Raw genomic sequence first — 26,468 nt, 5'->3', positions numbered from 1 at the left:
ATAAATAATTCAGTATTTTAGTGTTGAAATGTAACAGCTACATCCTTTTATCGGAAGGCATTTTTTAACTTGACGCAGGTTCATTTATTAACCAGGAAGTAAATTGTAAACAGGAAAAACTCAGCAGTACTACAAGAAACGGTCGAGCAGTATTTTTGTGTACGAACGCTATTCCAAAGGGTACGGGAGCTGCCGATGAAAAGTAGAAGCTATACGTGCTTAATATTGACCGCTATGGTCTCTTTATTATTTCTTATGATGCTGCTATACGATGTGTTCAGCCCTCAGCAGGCTGGCAACTCAATCCTCGGACAAGACTATCAACTCCTGGGCAGGCCATTGTTCAAACTGGATGTGACCTGGCCCAAAAACCCAGAACTCTTCTCTGGGAATGTATTCGGGGTGGCTGTCAACCAGTATGCTGGTGTCGTTTATGTGGCACAGAGAGGTAAATCCCGATTCTTAGCAAATATATGTTTCTGTTATTTATGCCAACATGGTGTTGTGGTGTTTCCCTCCTTTAGGGGACAATGTGCCCAAGGTGCTGGTGTTTACAACAGAAGGCGATTTCCTCATGTACTGGAATACAAGTACCTTAGAGATGCCCCATGGTATATTTTTAGCAGATGCCTTGTCAAACCCAACTGTCTGGATCACAGATGTGGGAAATGGTCCGTATGGCCATTGCATCAAACAGTACTCACCATCGGGGAATCTTCTGCAGGTAAACAAAGCAAAATGATGCTTTTGTGTTTGATTTTTTTGTACTTTACTGTCTCTCAAACTTCCTCTTAGTTAGTTTGTTATTTTAAAGTCTGTGGCCTCTCCTACTCTCAGTCATTGCAAGAATGTTGTGACGTTTGACATCTTTCAATACTGTACAAACAAAAATCACAATAGGTCCGAAACCAATACTGTTGATTTGTATTACCAACTCAACATTGCAATATACATAACAGAATAATTTGATCTCATTTCAATGAGAAATGAGTGTGTATCAAGTTCAGAAGTTGCAATGCTTAGTTTTGTTTTGTTATCAGACAATTTGGCTGAGCAAACCAGTTTCCCAACCTTGAATTTTCAGGAAAAACATTTTACACTGGAGAAAATCACACTCCCAGACAAAATCTATTAAGAAAAAATCCATTTTGCAGGTCCTTGGTACACCAGGGCAAGCCGGCTCCGGGCTTCATCCGCTGCAGTTTGACCAGCCGGCTGAGATCTTCGTCCATGACTCCGGGGAAATGTACATAGTAGACGGTGACGGTGGGATGAATAATCGCCTCATCAAATTATCCGAAGACCAGGAAGTGTTGTGGGTTCATGGAGAAAAGGGACCAGGCCTAGCTCAGTTCGACATCCCTCACAGTGTGACAATCGACAGTGCTCAAAGGGTATGGGTGGCTGACAGGGCAAACAAGAGGATCCAAGTTTTCAACTCCCTCACGGGGGGCTGGCTGGGCTCCTGGGGGAGCTGCTTCACCGAGGATGCCCCGTACTCAGTCCGCCTCACCCCGGACAAGAAATATTTTGTTGTAGTCCAGCTCAACACCAACCAAATTTCACTCCTGGAGGCACCGCCGGTGGGTTTAATTGGTCAGTGCAAGGTGGTCAGTGTGATTCAACTTGCTGATGATGTCAAACCACATTTGGTTGACTTGGACCTAAAATCAGGGGCGCTTTACGTGGCTGAGATTGGTGCCCAGCAGGCACAGAAGTTCACCCCTTTCAGTTTAGGTGGGACTTTCCTATAATACAGACAATTGATGCATAAATGAATGTCTTTTATGTCGTTATGTGTATGTATGTGTTTTCCCTGTTGCCCTCTTGGCCAGTTCTCTCTTTTGCCACCAGAGGGCGATCTTTCACTTTTTTTGCGTGTTCGCTTCGCTTGAGTTCAATATGGTAGTTTCGTCAAACGCGCATGCGCATAAGGTGAACTTCCACAAAGCAGGTGAGGCAAACCCATTCGAGTAAACAAGTGTCAATTTTGCTTTCAAAATGGCAGGGAAAAATGCACAGCTAAACGAAAATATCAAGATGAACACAGTTTATATTTTTTTGTTGAACAAGCCATTCTGCTTAATATGTCAGACGTCATTAGCGCATGTCAAAGCTTCAAATCGTCACTGCCATGCACGTCAGCTCACTCCATGCTAAAAAAGAGATTTGTTCAAGGCAAGGAACGCCACAAGTCGCACTAAGCAACATGCATCGTAAGTGAAAAAATATATTGTAAATGATTGTTTTTTTTTGTGGACTTAGTATTGTCCGAGTCCATTTCTGTCATTATCATGCTGGATAAATTTGGCTGAGCAGAGGTGTGCGTGTGTAAGAGCAAGTGATGGGGTGATGGTCTTGGTTTTGTTTCTACTTTGAAATATTGTATGTGGATAATTGATTGACCTCATTGTGGCTGTCCTACTGTTTTTCTCCTTCCAAAGTTCAGTGTAATGGGATGCTTATGCTGTTCATACCTGCTATGTACTTTATGTGCTACTGTCTTAAATGTTTTATATAATCTAAAAGTAAAAATCTCAAAATAACTTATCAGTGATCATTCATCAAAGTAGAAATAGTGCATGATCAAATTGATTTCCTTGTTAGTAAAACTGTTCCGTTTTACCCCACTAGAGGGTGCTAACGCACCGTGAAATGATGGTCAGTAGTGTTTACTATGAATTGGTATTTTCTTTGTTTTATTTTATTCTTTGATATGCACAAAGACAATGTTAAAATATTTCATTAATTGTTTATTGTACTCCAAAAGAGCATGTGAGACTTAGAGCAGGGGTATTAAAATAATTTTTGTCACCGGCCGTATTGTAGTCATAGTTTGACTGTCAACCCAAATAAATGTAATAATTTTTCAAATCAGACTACTGTTCAAATATTTAAAAAAAGGTGATTTTTAAAAGTGAAGACAATTTGCAATTTTAGTAATGACATGAAATTTAGTATTTTAGAATTATAGACTCTTTTATTAAATGGAGTTTAATTGCTTAATTGCTCACGATGTTAATGTTGCTGCTGTTAGTCACGCTAATTTCATGCTCTAGTTAAACAAAGTCCTCACCTAAATGAGCCTCCCTTTTCTATTTTCTTTGATTGATTCCAGTCACTTCAGCCAAGCATGACCAAATCTTTGTCATTGTGTGGTCTATTTTGGATGTCATTCAAAGCCGAGAAAGGAGCATCACCTCCTACACATCTTCTTGCTTTATGCAGGTACTTCTCACTGCATACGTTCATTCTGCTGCCTTCCATTTAGGAATGCGAGTGTGGGAGTGAGACAATTCTGCACACCAGGATGGCCCCACCGACACAAAGTTTCTCCATATCAGTGTACATTACACTCACACGCTCTTCCCTTTCTTCACACTTTCCCCCTTTGTTTTGCCCGTTGCCCTCTTCTTCAATACTTTCTGCCATGTTGGCTGTTTTGCTGACAGGCTCCAGTCGGATGTCATGGCAGGGATGCAGGCGGCATCCCAATGTGTGGGTTGGCCTTTACAAACTTTCTGTATGGGGAACGCCCACATTACACTCCCACACACCTTCTCCACGCACACAGGAGGGATTCCTTTCCCAACAAAGAGGGCATCCTGGTTTTGCTAGATGCACCTTATTAAAGGGGTTAGGGAGGTCTGTTCACCGAAAGAAATTGAAACTTCCTTTGAGTTGATCTTGCAGATGTTTGTAGCTATGGATGAAGGTGTGGAATAATGAGGGGGCGTAGAAATACTCCAATCAGTTCCTGTCTGTGGTTGAACATTAACAGGCTGTGACTGTACATGAATGAAGCCCCTCTCTGCTCCATCCTGCTGAGGCAGACAGGAGAATCAGTGTTTGAACATCACACAGCCGCTCAACAGAATCTTTTGTCGCTTTAGCCATAATGACTGGCTCTGTAGTTTTCCACGGACAAGGAACTGGGTCAGCGGCCTGTCAAGAACAAGGTAGAGGAAGTACGGAGGAGGAGGAGAAGTCCGGAGTTCAAGAACTTCAATCTAAGTGGCTGCTTTGGGTGGTTCAACACAATTTTGTAGTCTCCTTATAAAGAAAAATGGAATATTTTCTACATTTAAATTTTTTTTATACTGAAATATTAAGATCAATTGATCTTGTATGGGTGCAAAAATATTTGTTATTTATTATGCCTCTTCAAATCTTCATGGCCCACGAATGAAATTTGTCTTGTAGTCTTTATTTTGGGACAGACACTTACGGGTCGTCTATCTTCGGGGTTCTTTTGTTCTCTGATGACGACGAGACAAGAGTGACAAGACGTCAACCGTAATTGCATTGTCTGTAGTTTTGGACTATGGTCAGGGAGGAAATGAAATAGAAGAAACAAACCACTAATTGGCAAGACTGCTGAGTGAGTGAGAGCTTTGCTGATGTGAAATAGAAAAAGGCAGAAATGCAAAAGTACCATCCTGCTTTTTGTATTAGATTGTTTTATGCTAGCCTAAGTTAAGTGCTAAATTTCTTCTCATCCTTAAAAAAAGATCCGATTATTCTCACTAAAGCATGTGAAAATGAAAACTCCAAATTTGTTTCTTTTTTATGGACAATTTATATGGTTCAAGTTAATGTTCGAGATGTTCTTTTAAAATGAATAATCATCTATGTAGGGTAAGGTAAAGGTTAACAACAAAGTAAATGCACTATTGATTGTTGATAAATTATGACCAGTGTATTGATTCAGCGTGACTCAGGCTACAGCCATAAGATAGAAACTCACTCCAGTCCTGACTATGAATAATTCAAGAAGGAACAAATAAATTTCAAATATCACCTCCAAACATACACACCATCTTAGGGTCTTCAGCTCAAGCAAAAAGTTTCCCAATTTATCACTCGGTGTAATAGAGGCTAAATATTATTTGGGAAGAAAAATGGAAAATTCAAACTAATAAGAAAATTCCATCTAGCGCACATCCTTCTATTGTGAAGATGGTAATAAATGATGTTATGTTTGGATGCGATCATCTTCATCATCAGCACGATTCAATCTAACAGCAAATTTATCACCATCAGCAGAAGCACAAGTGAGGTTTAAAATAGCTTTCATTTTGCCTTCCTATCATTAGCCAAATGATGAGAAATCCATTTGATCTCCACTGTGTAATGTTGATGTGGACTCGACTAGGTCAACTCTCCCCTTTCCCGTCGAGATGAGCCTGAAACCGAAAAGCTCGATGTGCCTAATTGACTCGTTGGGAGATAAATTAAACAATGGCTCGGTGTAATTCAATTTCAGCAATACCCTGCTGTGGTGGTTTACGCCTGTAATAATGTTTTGGCCGCACTTGTGTTGCTCACCAATTAACACGTGCAAAACAACAACTGGATCAAGTTCTGCGCTGTTCTCCAGGCATCGTCTTACTCCAATCTAATAAATGGGATCGTTTTGGTTCCTCAATGACAGGGAGCAGGTGCAGGGGGTTTCTTAATTTGAAGATAAGATTATTTAACACGCAAGTTGTACCTTGCCGAAAAGGCAATAACGGACAAATTATCTCTTCCTCATAATCAGTGAGGGATCGTTAATGATTTAATGTATGTACTCTATAATTAATATTGAAGTAGAGCATCGGTGTCAAAGTCGAGGCCCAGGGACCGGATACGGCCCGCCGCATCATTTTAGGCTTTAAAAAAAATAGAGATATGGTTAGCAATTTTATTACCATACATTTTTTTAAAAATAATATATATTTTTAGATATTTTATTTCATTTCAACATTTAATTTTGGAATATCAGTTTGTTGTGAAGCCTATAATTGGCTGGATTGACTGTCATCAGATAAAACTATCTTTTAAATCAAACCAAAGAAGATGATTAACCGAGCTCCTATGTTGACAACGTCTCATTCTATCTCTTCATTAATCATAGCAGTCATCCAAAAGATTATCATCGGCTGTTTCAATATCATTTTCAAATACCTGTCGTGGAATCGACTCAACGTTTCGGTCACGTTGCTGTTTAACGAGTGTCTGTACAAGTGAATGGCATTCAATTATGAACACATTTATCAGCATTCAGGTTGGAGCCCTTTCTAATTCACTCATCCTCTGTTGTGGCAACATGAAGACCCTTAACCCCCCCCACCATCACCGCCGACTCCCACACACACACACACGGACACACACAAAGTCACACGCTGCTCCTTTGTTATCGAAACTTCCCACATTGGCAATCTGATATTAACGGGCGATTATGAAGTCTCCTTCTCACCTCTTCACTACTCATCCCCTGCCAAATGAACACAGCGAATGAGCTTTCTCCTACGCTGTTTTAACAAGATTAAAGCTTAAAATCAGGTATTGTTTCATACCATTTTTCTCCAGCAGGAAACCCGAGACTCACCAGTATCATTAGTGAGCGGACATAATGGAATTACTCTTCAAGTTTGTGTGAAACCTTGTTGGGGCTCATTCATCAGCACCAGCAAAATGTATTTCCAGAGAACTTTTTTTGGGGGTTGCTTTTCCCACTGGCTCCACCTTTTTGTGAGTTGATGAGATGAGCGAGAATAATTGAGGTGAACTTTTTCATATTCAAGGCAGCAGGAGTATTGGAGGTCAAAGGTCGCACATTTATCACAGTTAAGTGTCAGATATAGGCCGCGTGGGTGGGATGTAGTGTATGCATTTGTAAATGTGCGTGTGATCACTGCAAGATGATGCGAGTTATCTTTGTCGGCCTGTCAGAGCGAAGAACGAGATGACAGAAGATAAGGGAGAAGACGAAAGGAACCTGGCAAGGTAGAAATGTTGCTGGAGGTGAAAAGTAAAAAGGGTTTAAAAATGAAAAGCCACTTTTGGTTTTAATAAGGTCTTTCCAATGTACCGTATTTTCCCGACTATAAGAATTCTGTAGATCTCATCAGAATGAAAAAGATTTGTCTTTCTGTTTGTGGACATCAACATGGACACCATCATGTTGTCTGTCTGAAGACTGACAAAGAGACTAAGACAAGTCACAAAGTGGCTTTTTAATGTCAAGACTGAATCAATATAGGTAAAATATTGTGCTGCAGGGAACAACAGTCGCTTTAAATGTTGCCCATGTATCATGGCTTGAGTGAAGGAGGATCAATGAGTCTTTCTCATTGCAGTAAAAAAAAAAGCTCTATACATTTATATTTGTTCTAGAATGTGCCAAGTTGATGACGATCTAGATGCTAAGTTGAATTTAGATTTGTCTTGTTTATGTTTACCCGGTTTATCTCCCGACATCATCATTTTAAATTGGAAGGACCATATTGAATTGGCAAGTGGCATAAAATAAATATCTTTGATTCTCTTTTCAACTCTAAGGCTAATGATATGGCTTCCACTGCTTATATGACACTGAGGTCATTTGTCTTCCTGACACCCTCCCACACAAAAACACACACGTGTGCATGCAGGCACACACAGACACACACACTCTATGTGTTAGTGGTGATTATTATTCGCACATGATGTGATCACCTTTTAGTGAATTTGAAAACGACAAATCAATGTAAGATTTCTGGAGAAAGGGACAATTTGGAGTGGTCAATATACTTTTATTTGGAACGTGGGAAGAAACAGAAGACACAGGGAGAACAAGCAAACTCCAGAATCGGACATATTTAATTATGTTATATAGACCTTTTTGTGCTGTTTTTGTTTGATTGAGATACAAAATGGTGGAAAACAACTACAATAGATTCAACTTGAAGGAGAATGGAAGTCTGAGAGACATTAATTATCCCTTCTATAGTGTTTAATTAACTTGATGGACAGCAATGTATTGCTGGGGGAACCTTGCTGCATGATTAATATGGTGACAGGCTAATGGGGAAACGTCAAGCGTATTTGTACAGCTTTACATGCTATGCTACAGGCACAGGAGGAGATGATGGCGAGTTGCACCAACTCTCATGTCTCAATGTGAAGAGCAATTAGTGAGGCCATTTGTTTGACTGACATCTGACCAGCTCTGGGGAGGTGTTGGAAGATGAATGAAGCGCTCCCTTCCAACAGGTGAAGATGAACTGTGTCTGATGATGCTATTTGCTTCATGTTCTTTGTCTCTGACCATCAATACTCAGCATTGGTGGACTTGTCGGACCATAAAAAAACTGTTTTTATACTTTTGCATGGGGGACAAGGTAGCAAACTCCTCCTCTCGCTATTTTAGTTTCGGAATGACTCTCGTGTCTGGTGGATCACAGGGGAGCAGGCTAAGATCAGCAGGTCAGAATTAATTGGTATGCTCTCATTAAAAGGATCCTGTCTCAGTCATTAGACTGAGCCAGGCTCCACCATTGACATTTGACTTGTGTACCATCATCAGAAGCATTAATGCTAATGTCCTGGAACAGCGGTCTTTTAAATGCTCTTAATATTGCCCTCATTACAGGATGGAAGAAGAGCTCATATTCGTTTAGCAGGCAAACCTGGATTTGTAGATTTAAAAATTGCCAGCAGACTTCCGAAACCGGAGAGACCACAGCTGTACAGTTTTGTGCATTTTAAAAACTTTACAGTTTACAAATCGTGAGGTATTGTGCAAAATTAAGTTGCTATTAACTTCAATAAATAATATAACACTAACAATTCCAATGATTCTCCTCTCCGCTGTCATACTTCATTTGAGTTGCCCTATAAAAAAAAAAAAAAAGATCAGTCTCAATAGAGAAAAGAGCCACCTACACTGAATTACCAAGAAAAACAGAAACCACCCACGGCCCCAAGAAGAAAGAAAATCTGCTGGCCAAACAGGCCGACATCTCCCACATGGTCAGCCTGTTAGTGTGTGAGTGTGTGTGTGTGTGTGCCCCTGAGTATGTCTTATAGCGGAAGGAAGGAAGGAGTGGTAGGGGGGATGGAAGGACTGTTAAGGGGGGGGGGGGGCTTTGCAATTTGGGGTGACAGTGAAAACTACAGCTTGTGGGTGGACAGTGACAGGCCCTGACAGACACGATGGCATCCAAACAATATAAGGCAACATGAAGTGAAGAAAGGCAGGGCAAAGATGTTGACTGTTTATTAATTCTATTTGTTGCCATCACTCTGGACATACATACATTTTTATAGAATTTGAATTGAGAAAATATTTCAGCAGCATATATTGAGTTTAACTTCATAATGTAAGAAATTAAGGAAATCGTTTAAAAAAATTTTGTTATTCCTGATAAATTCCTGTAAGAATTAATGATGGGCAAATCACTGTTTCTGCTCTTATTTTGTCTTTTTATATGAGCACATTTATCTCCCACAGTTCCTCAACACACAAAAAAAATTAATTGCAGTATAGGAAAATTGTTTTTCTCTCAGTCCAAAAACTTCAGGAGCCCTAGTGACATCCAGAAGAAAGATGAAACAATTGAAATACAAGTTGAACTGTAGCGCAGATTCGGGGCTAAATTGAGCAGAGAAAACAGTAGCACACAGAGGGATTGTGTTTGCAGCAGAGAAATGTTGATTGATCTTCTGATGAAGAAGCTGGAGGGGAGCGGGAGGGGAGCGTACCCCCCCCCCCTCCTACCCCCCCTGCTGCTTTCCACCCCCGGATGCTCTTGCTGAAATACAAGACTGGCAATGGAGCGGCCATCAAACCAATATCAGAAACCAAACTCTTTTTCTTCTTCATTGTTCCCTCTATGACTCTCTTTTCTGATCATTTATTTTTTTTGATTTATGCTTTTCCTTCATCCAAAGCACCCACCCTCTCCCCAATTTTATCTCCTCCCGCAGAGTCATTAATAGGCAAAGGAACCAAAGTAAGGCAATTTGAGCTTAAGTGAAGATGGAAGCCTCATTAGGTTTGAAACCTGTAAGAGCGAATCCATAAGGGGAAATCTCGTTTAATTTCAGCATCGGAAATATTATACAATATACAAACCATCTGAAATCTTTGAATCCAAAAAGTTTTGAGACTATATAAATAGAAGTTTCTCCTTTCTTTTCTTCAGCAAATAATCTCTCCTCCCCTATTCTATGCAGGGCTTTCACTCAAGCTTTGCTTCCCCGCCACAATGTGCAAACATTTTTGCATCCGTGGGCGAGACAAGAGAAAAACAGGCCACATTATGTGAGGACGTCCCAAAAGCCCAACCGTTTCCTCGTCTGACTTACTGGAGGCGGTCAAGAAACATTCTTCGAAATGTGAAACATTCAAATGAGTTTGATTAATGCCGGCTTTTTCAAACACGCTCAGTGTTCTGGAGAAACTTAGAAGCTTTTGTGAAGGCTGAGCTATTGTCAATGAGCTTCTTACACAATCATGTTCCAAGCATGCAACCTTCCATTGGTGCTGCTGTCAATGACCTACTGTACATCATGTGATGCTTTTTTGTTTTGAGGCAAATGAGAAGAATTTCCCAAAGAATAATGTGCTTAATCTTTGGGCATGATGGCAAAGAGCCAAACACTTCACAGAGAAAACTATAATAATACCAATTAAAATCCATAATGCAGACATTAAAGTTGGTAAAACTTTTTTTCTGTGAAATGTAAACTTTAACAATAACAATTTGCAAACTGTGATGTCCAGCTGAGGTGTTTTCAGTTCACACTCAAAGTGTGGCGAAAATACATTTATTCAAATTTGTTGTCAAACGAGCCTCATTAGTCACAGCTTTTATTTTATCTACAAAGTACAGTATGTACAGAAAAAGTTTCTGATCATTTTTTTTAGACTGAACATAAATTTCATAACTTCTACTGGCATAAATCAGTTCAAATAGGAGTTTAAAAAGATGAATTGCAATAAAAATGCTAGCAAGATCTCTGTTTTTAAAAGACAATTTGTAATTTTAGTCATGACACAAAGTAAAATTTGTCTTTGCGGGCCACATAAAATGATGTGACGGGCCGTATCTGGCCCCCAGGCCGAGAGTTTGACACGTTACAGTAACCCTTTGTTAGTCCGATTAATGCCCCACAAAACTACTGTTATTCAGACTGTGTGAAGCATGTGCCCATGACAGAAGGTCCCTCCCGTAGCTTTCTCATTCATCAATGGTGACTCTCCTTTTTTCTTCTCCATCTTGGACTGATATCAGAGCGCTTCTCATGCTTTCATGTGTCTAGACAGTAAACGATGAAAAGCTTTCTGTGACACCACAAAACTAGAATTGTCAGGAGAGCAGCTTAAAAGAAGAATTATGGATTTGGTAGCGGTAAAGTTTGAACTTTGGGGGTTTTTAATGTGTACGCTGGGGTCACCGGTGCCATGGTTTGAAAGTTGAAATAGCTTTTGGATGTTTTGGGGATGTGAGAGGAAAGCGGAGAAAACCCACGAAGGCACAGGGAGAACATGCAAACAGGGAGGGTCGAAGGTGGAATCGAACCCGCTCCTTGTGAAGTGTGAGCCGGATGTGCAAACCAGTGTCTACATGGAAAGCAAATTCTATTTGAAGCCAATGTTTTTCTGTATGGTAACAAGCGCCTACGGAGGGGATTTACCAGGTTAAGTGAGGTGGCCAAGTGTGTGGGTGAGACACAGAGAGAGAGAGAGCGACTGTACTTTAGGAGGCCACAAGGGGGCGGGCTCACTGGAACACGGGGATTATTTCATAGAAATTATCAAATGTATTTAAAATGAATACCATATTTTCATTATCTCTAGCTATATTTAGTCCAGTACAGTGAAATCACACTGAAAGAGTTTCCGTGAAGATTGAAAAAAAAATTTAACTGCTGGCTCTTTCTGATTTGATTGTGGTTCAAAGTTGCGTTCCCCCCTCGATAAAATTCGTCACTTTCCGTCATTTATCACAACGGAAACGAAACCGATAAAGGGGAGGCTGTTCACCGGATTCACCCTTTTATGGGCTTAAGACCTGAGCCGGAAATTATTATTTCAGAAGCACAAGTGCAAGATATTACGCTGCTGGGAAAACAAAAATAGTGAAGTGAAGAGTTTGACGCTCGGGCTTTGTATTTACTGCTTATGTATCTTTTTAAATTCTTCATCATGTCTTATATGTTCCCCTTTTTTTTCCTCTTAACGCTCGAGCCACTTTCACTTTGCAACGTCACGGATCTTCCCTGCCAATCGGCACGGAAGGCTCCGCCCCCTACGCCCACTCCATATTTGGTTAATGACGTTGTGACTACATTGAAAAGGGTTCCCTTATGTACGAGATAGTGCCTGGGCCCGCCGCTTGCTCGAGAATAATATTACGAGCGTGTTCGAACTATGGAGCGCTCCTCTGCTCTCTTCTCATAATAAAGCCATGCAGCGATAACGCACGCGTGGTGGATCAACTGTAAACAATCGGGTGTGAATTCAAAATAACTTGTTCGCACGAGTTGTATTTGTGCCAGGATGACGGCCAAAACTCTGGAGAAGGTGCCGATGACCCTCGGGGGGTTTGAGAACGTTTATTCCGTGGATGACATCGCCGGCGGCTTGCCCACGTCCGTCGCAATTTTTCCCAACTCTGATTTGGGACCCCACTACGACCAGATCAATGTGGCTCCAGGTAAGACTGAGATTTAATTCATTAAAAAAATACATTGTGAAATAATTCTTTCTTTGAAAATGATAACTTTAAATTTCATATGAATCAAATTAGATGTTAACCTGTGAGTTCTATGAATGCACTGAAAATGTTTGTATTAATCATCGCCAAGGTCTTTCACTAATGATCTGTTTTATTTTCTCCACAGATCCATTAATGAGTGCAGAGATGAACGCAGAGAGACGCTCTCTCGACCTCTCCTCTTACTCCGGCGGCTTCTCACAAGCTCCCTCACACCGCAACCAGACCTTCACATATATGGGGAAGTTCTCCATCGACTCCCAGTATCCCGCAAACTGGAACCCCGAAGGAGTCATCAACATCGTCTCGGGCATCTTCAACGTCGCCCATCCTCCTCCTCCTCCTCCTCCTCCCCCTCCTCCATCCACGTCGTCATCCTCTTCTCCGGCTTCGCCAGTTTCTCCGGGTCAGTTTTCGAGCCGAAATTTGAGTTGCAGCATGGCCGCAGCCCATCAGAACCAAGTCGAGCATCATCAGCTTTATTCCCCTCCGCCTCCGTATTCCTCCGCCGCCTGCGCGGAGGTGTATCAGGATCCGTCGGCGTTTCTCTCAACGTCCACCTGCCACATCGCCTCTTACCCGCCACCCTCGTACTCGTCCCCCAAGCAGCACGGCGGCCAAGACGTGCCGGGACTCTTCCCAATGATCCCCGACTACCACCCTGGCTTCTTCCAGCCGGCTTGTCAGCGAGACATGAGCATCCCCGATCGAAAACCCTTCGGCCCGTGTGCCCTCGATACATTCCGCGTCCCGCCACCTTTGACCCCGCTGAACACGATTCGAAATTACACGCTGGGTGGTCCGAGCGCCGAGGGGGGAGGCCCGGCCAGGCTCCCCTCCGCGTACAGCCCCCAGAATCTCCCATTGAGGCCCATCCTGCGACCCAGAAAGTATCCGAACAGACCCAGCAAGACCCCCATCCACGAGCGGCCCTACCCGTGTCCGGCGGAGGGTTGCGACCGGCGTTTCTCCCGCTCCGACGAGCTCACCAGACATATCCGCATCCACACCGGACATAAGCCCTTCCAATGCAGGATTTGCATGCGCAACTTCAGCCGCAGCGACCATCTCACCACTCACATACGCACCCACACGGGGGAGAAGCCGTTCGCCTGCGACTTCTGCGGCCGCAAGTTCGCCAGGAGCGACGAGAGGAAGAGGCATACCAAAATCCACCTGAGGCAAAAGGAGAGGAAATCCAATTCGTCCTCATCCATCGGTTCCGCTTTGGAGCGCACCGGCGGCATTTGTGCTTAGGTGGGACACGTCTGCATGTCCGTACTAACCCAACAGACGAACTTTTGAATTTTTTTTATGAGCTAACGGTTGGTGAATTTCAATTGTCGCGTAAGTGCACCCGACTACGCTTCAAGGTGACAGCTCTGCCATAATTGCACTTTGTCTGCACTGAATATATAGTCATAATAAAAAAAGGGCGGCTGTTTTATGTGTATTAAAAAAAAAAAAGGAAAAATCTCATGAGAAATAACTGCAATAAAATTTTTAGTAGCGTCATTTAAACGGTGTTAATTCTAACACGCATTTCTCCGTCGTGCCTTGTTGTATGTTCTGATTTGAGAGACTCTAATGCAATGTATATTTGTTTTTATGTAAAGTTGAGACATGCATTCTATTTTTGTACTCAGTCTCGTGTAAATGTTAAATATTCACTTGGAAAAAAATAATGTAGTGTAAAAAAAACTTACATGTTTGTTGTGGGATTGATTAAATGGATGGAAAAAAAACACACATTTGTTTTATTGTTCTTATAACAAAGGGAAGTGGTACAATATATGGAAAGTGTATTGTGTGTATGTAAGAAAAGTTTTATTATAATGAGGCTGGAAATAAAATGCGGTAGGATGAATCCCACGTTGCGCCATATATGGTATTTGTGACTCATCACCTTCACCCACTCATGTTTAAAGACCTTAAACTGTGACCTTTCATGCAAAGTATTTGTTCCATAGCCAAAAAAGTCTCTCAATTGTGTCACATCTGCACGGTGGCAGTAGATATGGAAATGGAACCAAATTTTTCTTAATATTTCTCATTTATTATTATTATTATTATTATTATTATAGTATTAAAAAATGCACAGGCTATGGCTAATTCGTTTTTGTTTCGGACGTGTGTTTTGAGAAGATGTCTTTACAACAACAAAAATATTATATTATTATATTATTTTATTAAAGATTCAAAGTTTTTTTGTTGTTGTTGGTTTTGCCACATTTTCCAGGCAAACATTTAAAATGTCTTTTTTTTGTAGATATCTTAGCAACACAAAGCATCTGGGTTGTTCATGCTTATTGTCCAGAATGATTTTTTTTATTTAGAAATTTTGATCATTTTAATTTCTTCTTTTTGTACCTCAGCGTGGAGGCTCGCCATCTGGAAGCCTGCAGCTCATGGAGAAGGCTTGCCGTGGACTTGGAAAGATTGAGAGAACCGGACTTCCAGTGAATAGGCCGACCCTTCAGCTCCCTTTTCGGAAATGCTAGCCCATATGTGGACTTCAGGGGAAATGTAGTAAGTCATATCAATTTTTCATTTTAAGCTCTAGTCTGTACAATGCTTTCCAATGGGGGAATTGTGATGGCTTCCTTCCGTGACGTTGTCAGGCTGATGTGTCAAATCAAGCCCAAAAAGTGGGCGTCTGTAAGTGCACCGCAACTCTCTTCCAAAATAGTTAAATCACTCCTGAGGTATTCTTTTACATCATTTCTAATACAGTCCTATCACATAAGTGCCTATTAGTCATTTCAAATGACACATATCTTAATTTCTGGACTCTGATTTTTTTTGTATGTGTGGGTTGCATGAGTTTTTACTGACATCCGGTGAAACTTCTCAATAGCACCTCTAGAAATATATTTTGTGAGAAAAATAGTGACATAATTATATGTATCTATCGTACCTTTCTTTATTTGCTTGTTGTGCCTCCTCTGCTAGGCAATAGAGTAACGTTTGATTTCCTTTTAACAGATAAAAATCATTGAAATTACAATTGTTTGAATATAGTCTGTGAATTTTATTTTTTCAACATACATTCAATAAGTGTATCAAGCATTGTGATAACATGTGCAACTTGCAAAAGAAGAAAAAAGGAAACACTAGAATAAGCTGTCAACCAGAAATTTCTATTCAGAGAGCAGTCTTGAGAGTTTCATGTTTAATGTTTGAGGGCAGTGATGATGAGCTGATATGATTCTATCAACGCGAATCATTATCTGCATTATATTAATCCTTGTTGATGACAAACAAATGTGTGCATGCACACACGTATAGAGCATTTGCTAATTGTCTTTTTGTCTTTTCTACATTATCTAGTGTTAGCTTCACAAAAAAAAAAAAAAGTTCAGTGTAGAAGAAATGAGGCTACTACATCGTGATTATTGAAATAATTTGAGCTTTTCAGCAAAGCACACCAGGTAACTATGAACATCATATTTGCCCTCCCTGTTGACTGGGGCATAAATGCCATTTCCAAAAGTAATTGAGTTGAGCAATTTCTCGTACTGCTATAGTCCCACTGGTCACACGGAAACAACAGGGCCTGGGTAAGGTTCTCCTCCACACCAAAAGTCCTCTGGCTGAGGGATTTCTAAAAGCCACATCTCCTTCTCCTCTTCCTGAAGCTCCTGATTCTCCATCACAGCAATGTCTGGGTCTGCCACAGTTTTTAGAACTTTGTAATAGTGACAGTCCCGCCCATCATCCGGATCGTACGGCGGCGCCAGGATATCCAGGAAAGCGGTCGGCCCGTCTACAGCGTCAATCTGGTGGAGATTATCCCGCAGAGGTGTCAGGAGACATGGTCCACTGTTCTCCGAGTACTCAGCTACTGAGCGGAGCAAGGATCGTCGCAGGGAAGCATTTTGAAATGGGGTCACAGGAGTTTCAAACCGAGGAGGGGCCGTCTGGCCACTTTCCAGCTTGTCGAAGCAACTGACGTTCACCTTGCCATAGAGGACCTAAACAAAGAGGAAAAGAATGAATTTGTTCTGATGACTTCTCCATACTGCCAAAAAAATGCAAATACAGTGATGTCCATTTATTGCAGGAGACATGAATTTTGAATGGCAAACACCTTCAGCATCCCGTTCATGCCCGGATGGTCGTGAAGAGGTATGGAGGCTCCGGTTCTGAGCAGGAATACGCCCATGCTGAACACGTCCGTCTCACAGATGTGCATGTAGGTGACCGGCGGGGAATCCGGTTCCGACGTACCCGAGGTGGGTTTGTTTTTCTGGGGAGAGATCTTGAGATCCGTCGCCCTAATCGCAGTCACCAAGGAGATGAGTTTGGCCTGTTTTTCTGCAAAGACTTTACTATCTCCATTGGCCGAACACTTTAAACCTTTAAAAGTCATAAAGGCTTGTTTTGCTATTTTCTGGATGAGAGGAACTTTGTTGTTTCGCGACATTCTTGTCGATGTGAAAAAATAAAAATAACGTTAAAGGTGCACCTTTTCCGTCGCTAACGAAAGCGTCTTAAATGCCTCGCAAACGACCTAGTGTCAAGAAATGTTACCCAGAATCTCTTGGTCCACGTTATCTAAACACAAAATAACAAAGTTTGGGTTAAAAATGTGGCTTTTGTCGTGATAATGCCGAATTTCATCGCCAAATGTGCTCCTTCCGTTGGTCATTTTCCAAGCTTCTCTTGCTCCGCTGCCTGCACGCACTGCGCCTGCGCAACAGACGCAAAGCACCATAGACTTTGAGTTTCAATACAAATAATAAATTCGTGTGATCGGATTCAAATATTCAATAGCATTACAATTTTATAATTTTTTTGTCGTACGAGAAAAGCATGTGACGTCTCACCCGCAAGATTAGAATGAGTATTGTGTAAATGTGACAAAAACGGTGATGATAAAATTGATGGGACTACATTACCCATAAACGCTGGGAACGACCGACAGTTGAAAAGAGGAAGGCCAGATCGGCCATTGAACTCACGACTTCCGGTCAACATAGCTACTTCCGGTCTCTCGGCTCCGAGTAGAGGTTCCATAATCATGGCTCATATACACATATTTTAATTTTCTCCAAAAAAGTGAATTCACATATATCTATTATTATTCTCCAAAAAAGTGAAAAAATATATTATTTTGTTTTCCTCAAAAAAATCTATTAACTATCAATCAACATTATCGGACAGTGTGTGGGTATGTGGAACCAAGCCTGAACAGGGACTTGAACCCTGGACCCTCAGATTAAAAGTCTGATGCTCTACCAACTGAGCTACTCAGGCTCTGTGGACTTCAGTTCCAGAAAAATAAGCAGAGTCAGTGAGTTACGGAGTGTGCAAAAAGCCTTATCCAGAATAATAATGGCACAATGTCTGAATAGGGACTTGAACCCTGAACCCTTGTAGTGTCATGGAGGGAAGTTATTCTGGAGTTCTATGTGAGTGAACTGATATTTTCACTTCTCAAATTACATTTTATTCTGCACTCACGCACGCACGCACACATTCCCATATCCGGAATTAGCATAAAGAGACAATGAAACTGCAGATAGCATCTGCTTATGGATCACTTCTTGCATCCAGTCAACATGGCTTTTGTGTTCATCAATACGCAACTTGTTTTCTGAAATCAGAGTTGGCATTATTTAGTCTTGGACTGTCTCGAATATGTTCACCCCTGTGACCTTATTCAAACAGGCCGTCACTACAGAATGAAATCCACTCTTTTGTCTGTCAATGAACGCTCACAGCCTTAGCCAAGAATGCATTTTATTATTTTGCAAGGGGGAAATGCCTGCATAACTAAATGGGAAACAGAAAGAACAGAGCCAATGCTAATGTTTGTTCATTCCAGCAAACGCTGCTTTGAGAAATTGCAGAAACTGAGGTTCGAAAAGAAATCAATGGATGGATGGATGAGTCGAGCATGCTCTGAGAGGAAATGAAGTGTAAAAAATCTCATCCATGGTTCATGATGAAGTCAACTGCAGCCGTATGGTCACTACTGAGGAGTCAAGTGGGAAAGTATAAAACACTGGTGCGCAACCAGCTCGTTTGTCACTGTTGCCGCTTTGATAGACACTATTAACTTTGTGCAAACCCACCGCCTCCAACATCTCAGACGGTTACTGCAAACAAACCACTATAATAAACTCATTAAGCAATAGAAGTGAACATTAATTGAATCAAAATAACCAACCAATTGCTCCTCATACTTTAAGACCTTCAATGTAACTTGTGTTTGAGAATGTGGGTGGGTCTATGTGGGGTCTGGGGCAGGAAGGATCCACCTTCTACCCCAGCCCCCTCAGCCAAGCAGGCCCTTTGTTCAGTGATGATGTATGAGACAGCATCTCCTTTGGAGTACCACAGGAACACGACAGCGAAGCAACTACACTGTCCCATAATGGAGACTGATGGGACAGCTCCCACTCTCTTGACTTTGTCCACTACTAAGATTGAGTTGGCGTGGCACTCCAGGCTCCAACAGGACCCTCGGACACCTCTGACAGGGATCCTCGTAAGGGAAGATTCAACCTGACGGCAGCTCACGTCTGTCGTTCGCACTGGATCCCGTCACATCGTGACGGCTCGATAGATGAATGAGTGATGAACGAGAGGATGGAGAGGCGGATGGATGGACGTTGACCTGCGCAGGTCTTTGTCGGAAGAGCCATAGTGGAGGAGAAGGGTGAAGGTTCCCCGGTCCTCAGGTTCCTGTGGGACATTCCTGAGATGACTGAGGATGTAAGAGGCAGGAACTGACCAGTTTTACTCAAAGTCTTAACACCAATGAAGAAACTTAGGTGACTTGGGTGTCTATAAACTAAAATAAAATAAAATAAAAAGCTTGTATTGTCATTGTACAACAACAGACAAACTGGAGGTACAACGAAATTAAAGGTGCAACAAATGTGATCTCATCAACACAACATTCAAAGCAATATATTAACTGTGAAATTCAAGGGTCTTTTAATTCCTCTACAGTAAATGCAATATATTTCACATTTCAAATGGGCAAGTAATTCAATCAAGGAAACACTATGAAGCAGTCCGAAACTAATCATATCATCATGTGGATTGACGGGAGTCCAGTCTTCACCGTAATGTTATTTTACTGCCATGGAAAGATTATTTCCTATACCAATTATTTGATAAAAATAATACGGAATTGTCATATTTCAACAGATATCACCTCTATCACTATATACAAAGTATCAGTAAGTATCCAAAAGCCCTCACATTCATTTTCATAATTAAAAACACTGACCTGCTGTCAATAAATAATATTAGACTTTGCTTTATTTGGGTGGAACTAATAAATTGGCAATCCTCGTGTTGATTGTACAACAGCCAAGCTCAGTGAGGTAGAAATATTGGCTTTGCTACAGTGTCATTCATCTCCTCATTGCTTCTCCTTGCTTACCTCACACTCATAACATCTCGACTAAATGACGGATCATTCCTTCAAAAACACTATACCAATATAAGTGGACCAATTCATCAAATAACTTGACTTGTATGCGTGCTGTGTGTTACTCTCTACAGGCTCTTTCTAGTCATGACCCCTAAATAAGGTGCCATGGGGCAGGGAATTATCATTTATGAAATTAGAAAAATAGATGGGTGGTTATTGTTTGGTTAAATCTTAGTGCTACTGTTTCACATTCCAGTCCAGTAGATGGCAGTAATGTACATGATCACTGGTTTGCCGGTTGTGAAGAAGAAGAAGAAGAAGAAGAAGAAGAAGAAGAAGAAGAAGAAGAAGAAGAAGAAGAAGAAGAAAAAGAAGAAGAAGAAGACGATGAACCGGAAATAAAATATAATTTCCGGGTGAATGTTCGCGAAATACATGTGGATACAGTGAATACATGCTTCTTACTTGAGTTGTCAAATTTGTTAGCATTTTTTTTTGTTTTTCTTTTAAAACACAGAACGAGTGTTGGTAGACAGAATAGATTTTGCCTACTACAGAAACGTATCTCCTAATGCTCACCCACGCCTCACTCAATATCCCCATATAACCTTATTTTCAGTCCTCAAATTTTGTGGATATTCCCCGGGTGAGTCAACAACAACTTTAACTACATTTTAAAACGCTTATTAGTCAATAAATGACTTTATGGTGGACACGACGTCTGTAAATATAATGTTGTCGACATTTTTTCAGTCTTGTGCAGCTTCATAACTACACGGTATTGAAAATGTCTGAAAACATCGCGACTGGAAAAGCAATGTGTATTTGCATAACATATTGTAAATTAAATTTAGGCAGACATTTTTATTTTATGGTCATATATCTGCTGTGATTTTGTTACACCAGAGAGATGGATGGCAATGTTAAGGAAAAGAGGAAACATCAGCAGAAACACAGTGGGCCAAAGGCGGAAAGAAAGAAACTGAGAAAACAGGGTGTCTCAACAGAGAAAGATGAACGCAAACGCAACCCCAAAGCCTTTGCAGTACAGTCTGCTGTACGCATGGCCAAGACCTTCCACAGGTAAATGGAGATCGACCAGGTTCCTGTGTCATCTGAGGATTGGTCTGTATTGATCCATGTGTTCTATATTTCCAGGTCGCAGGACATAAAGACCAAAAAACACCACATCCCCCTGGTTGATCGGACACCCCTGGAGCCTCCTCCAGTGGTGATTGTCGTAGTCGGACCCCCCAAGGTGGGGAAAAGCACCCTGATCCGTTGCCTGATCAAAATCTTCACGCGTCAGAAGCTTGGAGATATATGTGGCCCTGTAACCATCGTCTCAGGTGCGCTTGGCTTTTCACCTCTGATGTTATATTTATGGTCGATGTGTCATAATTCTTAAAGTCACAAGTTCACATTGTTTTAGTTTAATGATTTCCCTGTACTCTTTTCACAGGGAAGAAACGACGTCTCACTTTCATGGAGTGTAACAATGACATAAATACCATGATCGACCTTGCAAAAGTAGCTGATCTGGTAAGTGGTGACTGTAAACAGGGATATTTGAATCAAAAATGACTTAAATAAAAATGTTTTCTTCCTTTTAGGTTCTGATGTTGATCGATGCCAGCTTTGGCTTTGAAATGGAAACGTTTGAGTTCCTCAACATCTGCCAAGTGCATGGTTTCCCTCGCATCATGGGTGTGCTCACTCACCTGGATTCCTTTAAGAACAACAAGGCTCTAAGGAAGACCAAGAAAACTTTAAAACATCGCTTCTGGACAGAGGTCTACCAGGTAAAGAACATTTTCCTTCTTTCAGTTACCTTTGTAGTCTCCATGTCAAAAATCTCCCTTTGTTTGACAACTACAGGGTGCCAAGCTTTTTTATCTGTCTGGCATGGTGTACGGGGAGTATCAAACGCAGGAAGTGAAGAACCTCGGCCGCTTCATCTCGGTCATGAAATTTCGTCCTTTGGTTTGGCAGACATCTCACCCGTATTTGCTTGTTGATCGGTGAGACCGCCTTCTTGTTATTAATTATTTTTGTGGCAGAAAAATACCCTCTGAATTGATGCAAATTGCATTGCGCTCTCAATCTCAGCATGGAGGATTTGACTGACCCCGAAACGATTCGAACGGACTCAAAGTGTGATCGGAGAGTGTCGCTCTATGGCTACTTGCGAGGGACATATTTGAAAAACAAAAGCCAGGTCCATATTCCAGGTATGTTCTTTTGAAACATTTAGTTGTGTTTCAAATCATGACTTTTTTTTAATTGCATATCCTCTTCTCAGGTGTTGGAGACTTCGAGGTTGCAGATGTGAACTTCCTGCCTGACCCCTGTCCACTTCCAGACGCTCAGAAGAAAAGGGCACTGAATGAGAAGGAGCGGCTGCTTTACGCACCCATGGCTGGAGTCGGTGGGGTGGTGTACGACAAAGACGCCGTGTACATCGACCTTCCTGCGTGCCATGTTCTTCAAGACCAGGTGTGTAGGAAGCAAATTCTTGTGAACATCATCAGTCTTTTATTTTCATTTCATCTGATGTTTTGGGTGTGTGTGAATTGTTTACTTTCCGACACAGGAGGTGATGAGACCCAGCACGGAGCTTGTCCAGTCTCTTATTGATACCCACGCCACTCTGGATGCCAAGATGGCTGCCAGCAAAGTGACCCTCTTCAGCGGTTCTGCTACTCTGGACTCAGCAGATGTCAACGCACAGAGCAGGTGAAACAAAAGATGGATACGATGAGGGAAAGAAATTGTTTGTACCACTATTTTTATTTGTAATTCATTTGATATTTTCCATGTGTGTGTGGGACAGAGAAAATGAGGGCCTCACGGAGGAGCGTATTTGGGATCCTATGAGCCACCGAGAGAGAAGAAAGGTGATCTTCAATGAAGACGAGGAAGATGACAAAGGGGACTCCAGTGATGATGATGATGACGACAGTGACGCTGAGGAGCAGAATGAGGCGCATGAAGAGTCTAAATGTTCAAGTGATCAAGATGGACCAACAATAAAGAAACGCAAGCTGGAGATGAACAAAGACGTTGCGGAAGGAGCGGCCGAGTTGCCCGTTTTTGCCGACAGCGACGATGATCTAGAGATGAGTGGCGAAGAAGAGGAAGCTGGTGGAGTGGGTGACTCTGGACATTGCTCTGAAGAAGATGAGGATGAAGAAGGGAGTGATGAAGATGATGTTGATGAAGAGGAAGATGAAAGTCAAATCACAATGGAAAAGACGGCGAGTGAAAGCCAAGAGGAAACCCAAGAAGAGATCGGTAAATGCATATTTTCATTTTTTTAAACGTTTGAGCTTAAGTTCACTTTGTGAGACCTTTTTTTTTTTTTTTGAATCTACAGGGGCTCTGCGGTGGAAAGACTGTCTGCAGCAGAAGGCATCTGAAACATTTTTACGCCACCAAGAAGCTATGCCCAACCTGCGAAAACTGGTCTACGGTTCAGGTAGCAAATGATGCTTTTACAAACGATAAGATGCAAATCATTTTTGTATTGATGTTCATATCTCTTTCTAGTTGCTGAGGCAAAAGAGGAGGATGACGACGACGAGGAGTTGGGAGGACTCTTTCGTGTCAACCGCGCTCAGAAGAGTAGAAGGTTACAAGCGAATGGGCTTGATTGTTCCCATTTCGACCCCGATTCCTCCCGCAACTGGGATCTGGAGGAGGTAGTATTTGATGACACATAAATGGGATTATAGATAGATATGATCAAATGTAGCTAAAAGGTTTGGATTTGTCTACAAAGATGCTGAACTCCATACGGGATTGCTTCGTGACGGGGAAATGGGAGGAGAACCAAGATGCCGCCACACTCCTGAAGGAACATGGCAAGTAGAAAATTCCACTTGGACATGTGATATGAACTTAATCGAGACTTCTTTCCTGTAGACGAGGAGTACGGAGATTTTGAGGATCTGGAAACGGGCGAAGTCCACAAAGGAGCTCAGGATAAAGCTGAGGTGTGCTTGTAAAGTTCATTATTGACCAAGGAACATCCAAGTGTTAATAGAAATAATTGGATTACAGAATAGTGAGAGTGATGACGACGAGAACACAGAAGAGACTCCGATGAAGGAGGATAAGGATGAAGCCCAGAAAAACAAGCGCTTGGATAAAAAACGGAGGCTGAAAGAGCGATTTGACGCCGAGTATGACGACGGAGATGCCACTTACTTTGATGACCTCAAGGAGGAGATGCAGAAGCAAGCTGAGGTACATTTGCATAATTTCATCTGTTTAACTTTTGGGAACATTTTTATGGAGCTCCTAACGATTGCATTGTATCGTTCTTCAATTTAGTTTTCACGACGTAGGCTTGATTGTAATTTGTATTTCCCTCACAGCTGAACAGGGCAGAGTTTGAGGATTTAGACGACGAGTCGAGAGTGCAATACGAAGGATTCCGGCCAGGAATGTACGTCAGATTGGAAATCTCCTCGCTACCTTGTGAATTTATCACAAATTTTGATCCTCACTATCCCATCATCCTCGGTGGTTTGGGCTCCAATGAGGGGAGCGCTGGATACTTACAGGTACGTAAGCTGATGAGGTATCACTCTTTTTTTTTTTTCGTCTAAATTTCTGTCTCTCTTTTAGATGAGACTGAAGAAACACCGCTGGTATAATCGCATCTTGAAGACACGAGACCCGCTCATACTATCGCTAGGCTGGCGTCGCTTCCAGACCATGCCCCTTTACCATATCGAGGATCACAACGGGCGACACCGGCTTCTTAAATACACACCACAGCACATGCACTGCGGGGCCTCCATCTGGGGTAAGTTGAGACCCAAGAGCAAATCGACAAATAGTTTATAACCTATTGAAAGCGCTTAATAAAATGCTCCTGCATTAATATTCCCCTCACTTGTTTCTCTGAAGGTCCAATTACACCGCAAGGAACGGGATTCCTGGCTCTGCAATCAGTCACCGGAATTAATGTCAGTAAATTGCTGAAAGGCTTATCATGTGCTTTTGTCTCTCAACATTCACAGCAGGTTTTTGATCCATCAACCCAACGTATTTCTCTCCGTGCAGGCCAATTTCCGGATCGCAGCAACCGGAGTTATCCTCGACCTGGATAAGTCGGTGACTGTCGTCAAGAAGCTCAAACTCATTGGCTACCCATACAAGATCTTTAAGAACACATGTTTCATAAAGGTAGGAGCTTTTCTTTCCAAAGAATGAATTAAAAGATCACCTCTCATATTGTTATCTCCTTTTGTATTCAGGGCATGTTCAATACAGTGCTGGAAGTGGCCAAATTTGAAGGGGCCTCGATAAGAACAGTGTCTGGCCTCAGGGGTCAAATCAAAAAAGCAATGTCAACGCCAGCAGGATCCTTTAGAGCTACATTTGAGGACAGGGTGCTTATGAGTGGTGAGATTGCACATGCTTAGAACTTAAGTTCTTGCATTCTATTAGTTTACCACTAGGTGGCAACAAATCATACACACCCCCTTTAAAGGCTGTGATTCTTTGTGACTATATTGCAGATATTGTGTTCCTGCGCTCCTGGTGCAAAGTGTCCGTTCCACAGCTCTACAACCCTATCACGTCTCTGCTGCTCCCTGTGGGTCAGAAGGACAGCTGGGCTGGCATGAGGACCCTCGGGCAGCTCAAACACGACCTGGGAATTCGCAACAAACCCAATCAAGACTCTCTGTACAAGGTAGACTCAAACTGGGGAAAGTTTTGTGGTTACCTCATTCTGATTTGGCCAACCTTCATATGCCTGAACCCTAATTCTGTGACTCTTTTTCCCAATCAGCCTGTGGTCCGTACACAATCCCATTACAATCCCCTCCACATCCCCAAAGCACTGCAGAAGGCTCTTCCCTACAAGAGCAAACCAAAACTGATTCAAGGGAAAGGAAAGACCCCGAGAGACCTCCAGAGGCCCAGCGTGATCAGAGAGCCTCACGAAAGGAAGGCGAGTAAATTGCTGTGACGTTTGTCATTTCTGTCATCCAACATCTCAAAGTAAACTTGAAAATTTGATATGAATAAAAACAAATGCTTTTTATAGGTGGCGGCTCTCCTCCACGCTCTTGGCACAGTCCATCAGTACAACACGAAGAAAGCGCACACAGTGAAACATGCCAAACACAAGGAGTTCCTGCAACAGAAAGACAAGGAGGAGGAGGCCAAACTGAAGAGACAGAAGGAAGCACGTAAAAAACTTTATCGCGCCATGGGACAGAAGGACCAAAAGAAACTAAAGTCAAGTCTTAAAGGGACATCATCACAAGATTTCTAATAGGACATGGTTTCACTCATTTTATTTGGTATTAAATTATGTAAAGGTGATCCAAGTTGGGGATCTTGTTTTATTACAACATAATAAATTGGTTGTTAGTGTCACTAGCTCTGTGATTGATTTATGATCAATCATGATGTGAATGGAGGCTGTCAAAATATCAGGAATTAAAATTGTACAGAGCTAAATGATTTACCAGTATGTTTCGTAGTTTATTTTGTCATTCCCAAGTTTCTACATTGATTTCAAA

General features: G+C 41.8%; 4 protein-coding genes and 1 non-coding gene across 9 annotated transcripts; 3 read left to right on the top strand and 2 right to left on the bottom strand.

The window, feature by feature from the left end:
* The first annotated feature begins 81 nt into the window (after positions 1–81).
* Positions 82–2,546, top strand: nhlrc3 (NHL repeat containing 3). The gene is made up of 3 exons (XM_088359830.1): positions 82–448; positions 525–724; positions 1,155–2,546. Exons 1-3 carry the CDS (start codon positions 196–198, stop codon positions 1,752–1,754), a joined length of 1,053 nt encoding a protein of 350 aa, XP_088215956.1. The 5' UTR covers positions 82–195; the 3' UTR covers positions 1,755–2,546.
* egr2b (early growth response 2b) lies at positions 2,130–14,402 on the top strand. Of its 2 annotated transcripts, XM_088359828.1 has the most exons (4): positions 2,186–2,216; positions 3,119–3,228; positions 12,313–12,470; positions 12,658–14,402. In XM_088359828.1, exons 2-4 carry the CDS (start codon positions 3,134–3,136, stop codon positions 13,785–13,787), a joined length of 1,383 nt encoding a protein of 460 aa, XP_088215954.1. In that variant the 5' UTR covers positions 2,186–2,216; positions 3,119–3,133; the 3' UTR covers positions 13,788–14,402. The 2 variants fall into 2 exon arrangements, with proteins under 2 accessions (XP_088215955.1, XP_088215954.1); XM_088359829.1 differs by lacking the exon at positions 3,119–3,228 and having other exon boundaries at positions 2,130–2,216.
* Positions 2,135–26,409, top strand: bms1 (BMS1 ribosome biogenesis factor). 4 transcript variants are annotated; one of them, XM_088359819.1, is made up of 24 exons: positions 2,135–2,216; positions 14,906–15,059; positions 20,827–21,006; positions 21,082–21,272; positions 21,386–21,465; positions 21,537–21,725; positions 21,802–21,944; positions 22,033–22,154; positions 22,226–22,419; positions 22,517–22,659; positions 22,757–23,217; positions 23,300–23,401; positions 23,473–23,624; positions 23,705–23,786; positions 23,848–23,918; positions 23,986–24,171; positions 24,303–24,491; positions 24,556–24,736; positions 24,841–24,899; positions 24,997–25,119; positions 25,191–25,338; positions 25,455–25,630; positions 25,730–25,891; positions 25,988–26,409. In XM_088359819.1, exons 2-24 carry the CDS (start codon positions 15,025–15,027, stop codon positions 26,216–26,218), a joined length of 3,600 nt encoding a protein of 1,199 aa, XP_088215945.1. In that variant the 5' UTR covers positions 2,135–2,216; positions 14,906–15,024; the 3' UTR covers positions 26,219–26,409. The 4 variants fall into 4 exon arrangements, with proteins under 4 accessions (XP_088215945.1, XP_088215946.1, XP_088215948.1 ...); XM_088359820.1 differs by lacking the exon at positions 2,135–2,216 and adding an exon at positions 3,211–3,228; XM_088359822.1 differs by lacking the exons at positions 2,135–2,216; positions 14,906–15,059 and adding an exon at positions 20,329–20,569 and having other exon boundaries at positions 20,830–21,006.
* On the bottom strand, positions 15,538–17,234 carry adoa (2-aminoethanethiol dioxygenase a). The gene is made up of 2 exons (XM_088359831.1): positions 16,621–17,234; positions 15,538–16,504 (listed from the first exon to the last, which is right to left on the bottom strand). The coding sequence occupies exons 1-2, from the start codon at positions 16,954–16,956 to the stop codon at positions 16,067–16,069; spliced, it is 774 nt and encodes a 257-aa protein (XP_088215957.1). The 5' UTR covers positions 16,957–17,234; the 3' UTR covers positions 15,538–16,066.
* On the bottom strand, positions 17,717–17,789 carry trnak-uuu (transfer RNA lysine (anticodon UUU)). The gene has a single exon. It is a non-coding gene; the product is annotated as a tRNA-Lys (tRNA).
* Positions 26,410–26,468: the final 59 nt, after the last annotated feature.

The sequence above is a fragment of the Syngnathus floridae genome, chromosome 18, assembly GCF_059516105.1.
Source record: "Syngnathus floridae isolate MCC-2025c chromosome 18, RoL_Sflo_1.0, whole genome shotgun sequence".
Classification (NCBI taxonomy): Eukaryota; Metazoa; Chordata; class Actinopteri; order Syngnathiformes; family Syngnathidae; genus Syngnathus; species Syngnathus floridae.
Note: the sequence above shows the minus strand (reverse complement) of the source record. Positions and strands in the feature narration are given on the sequence as shown.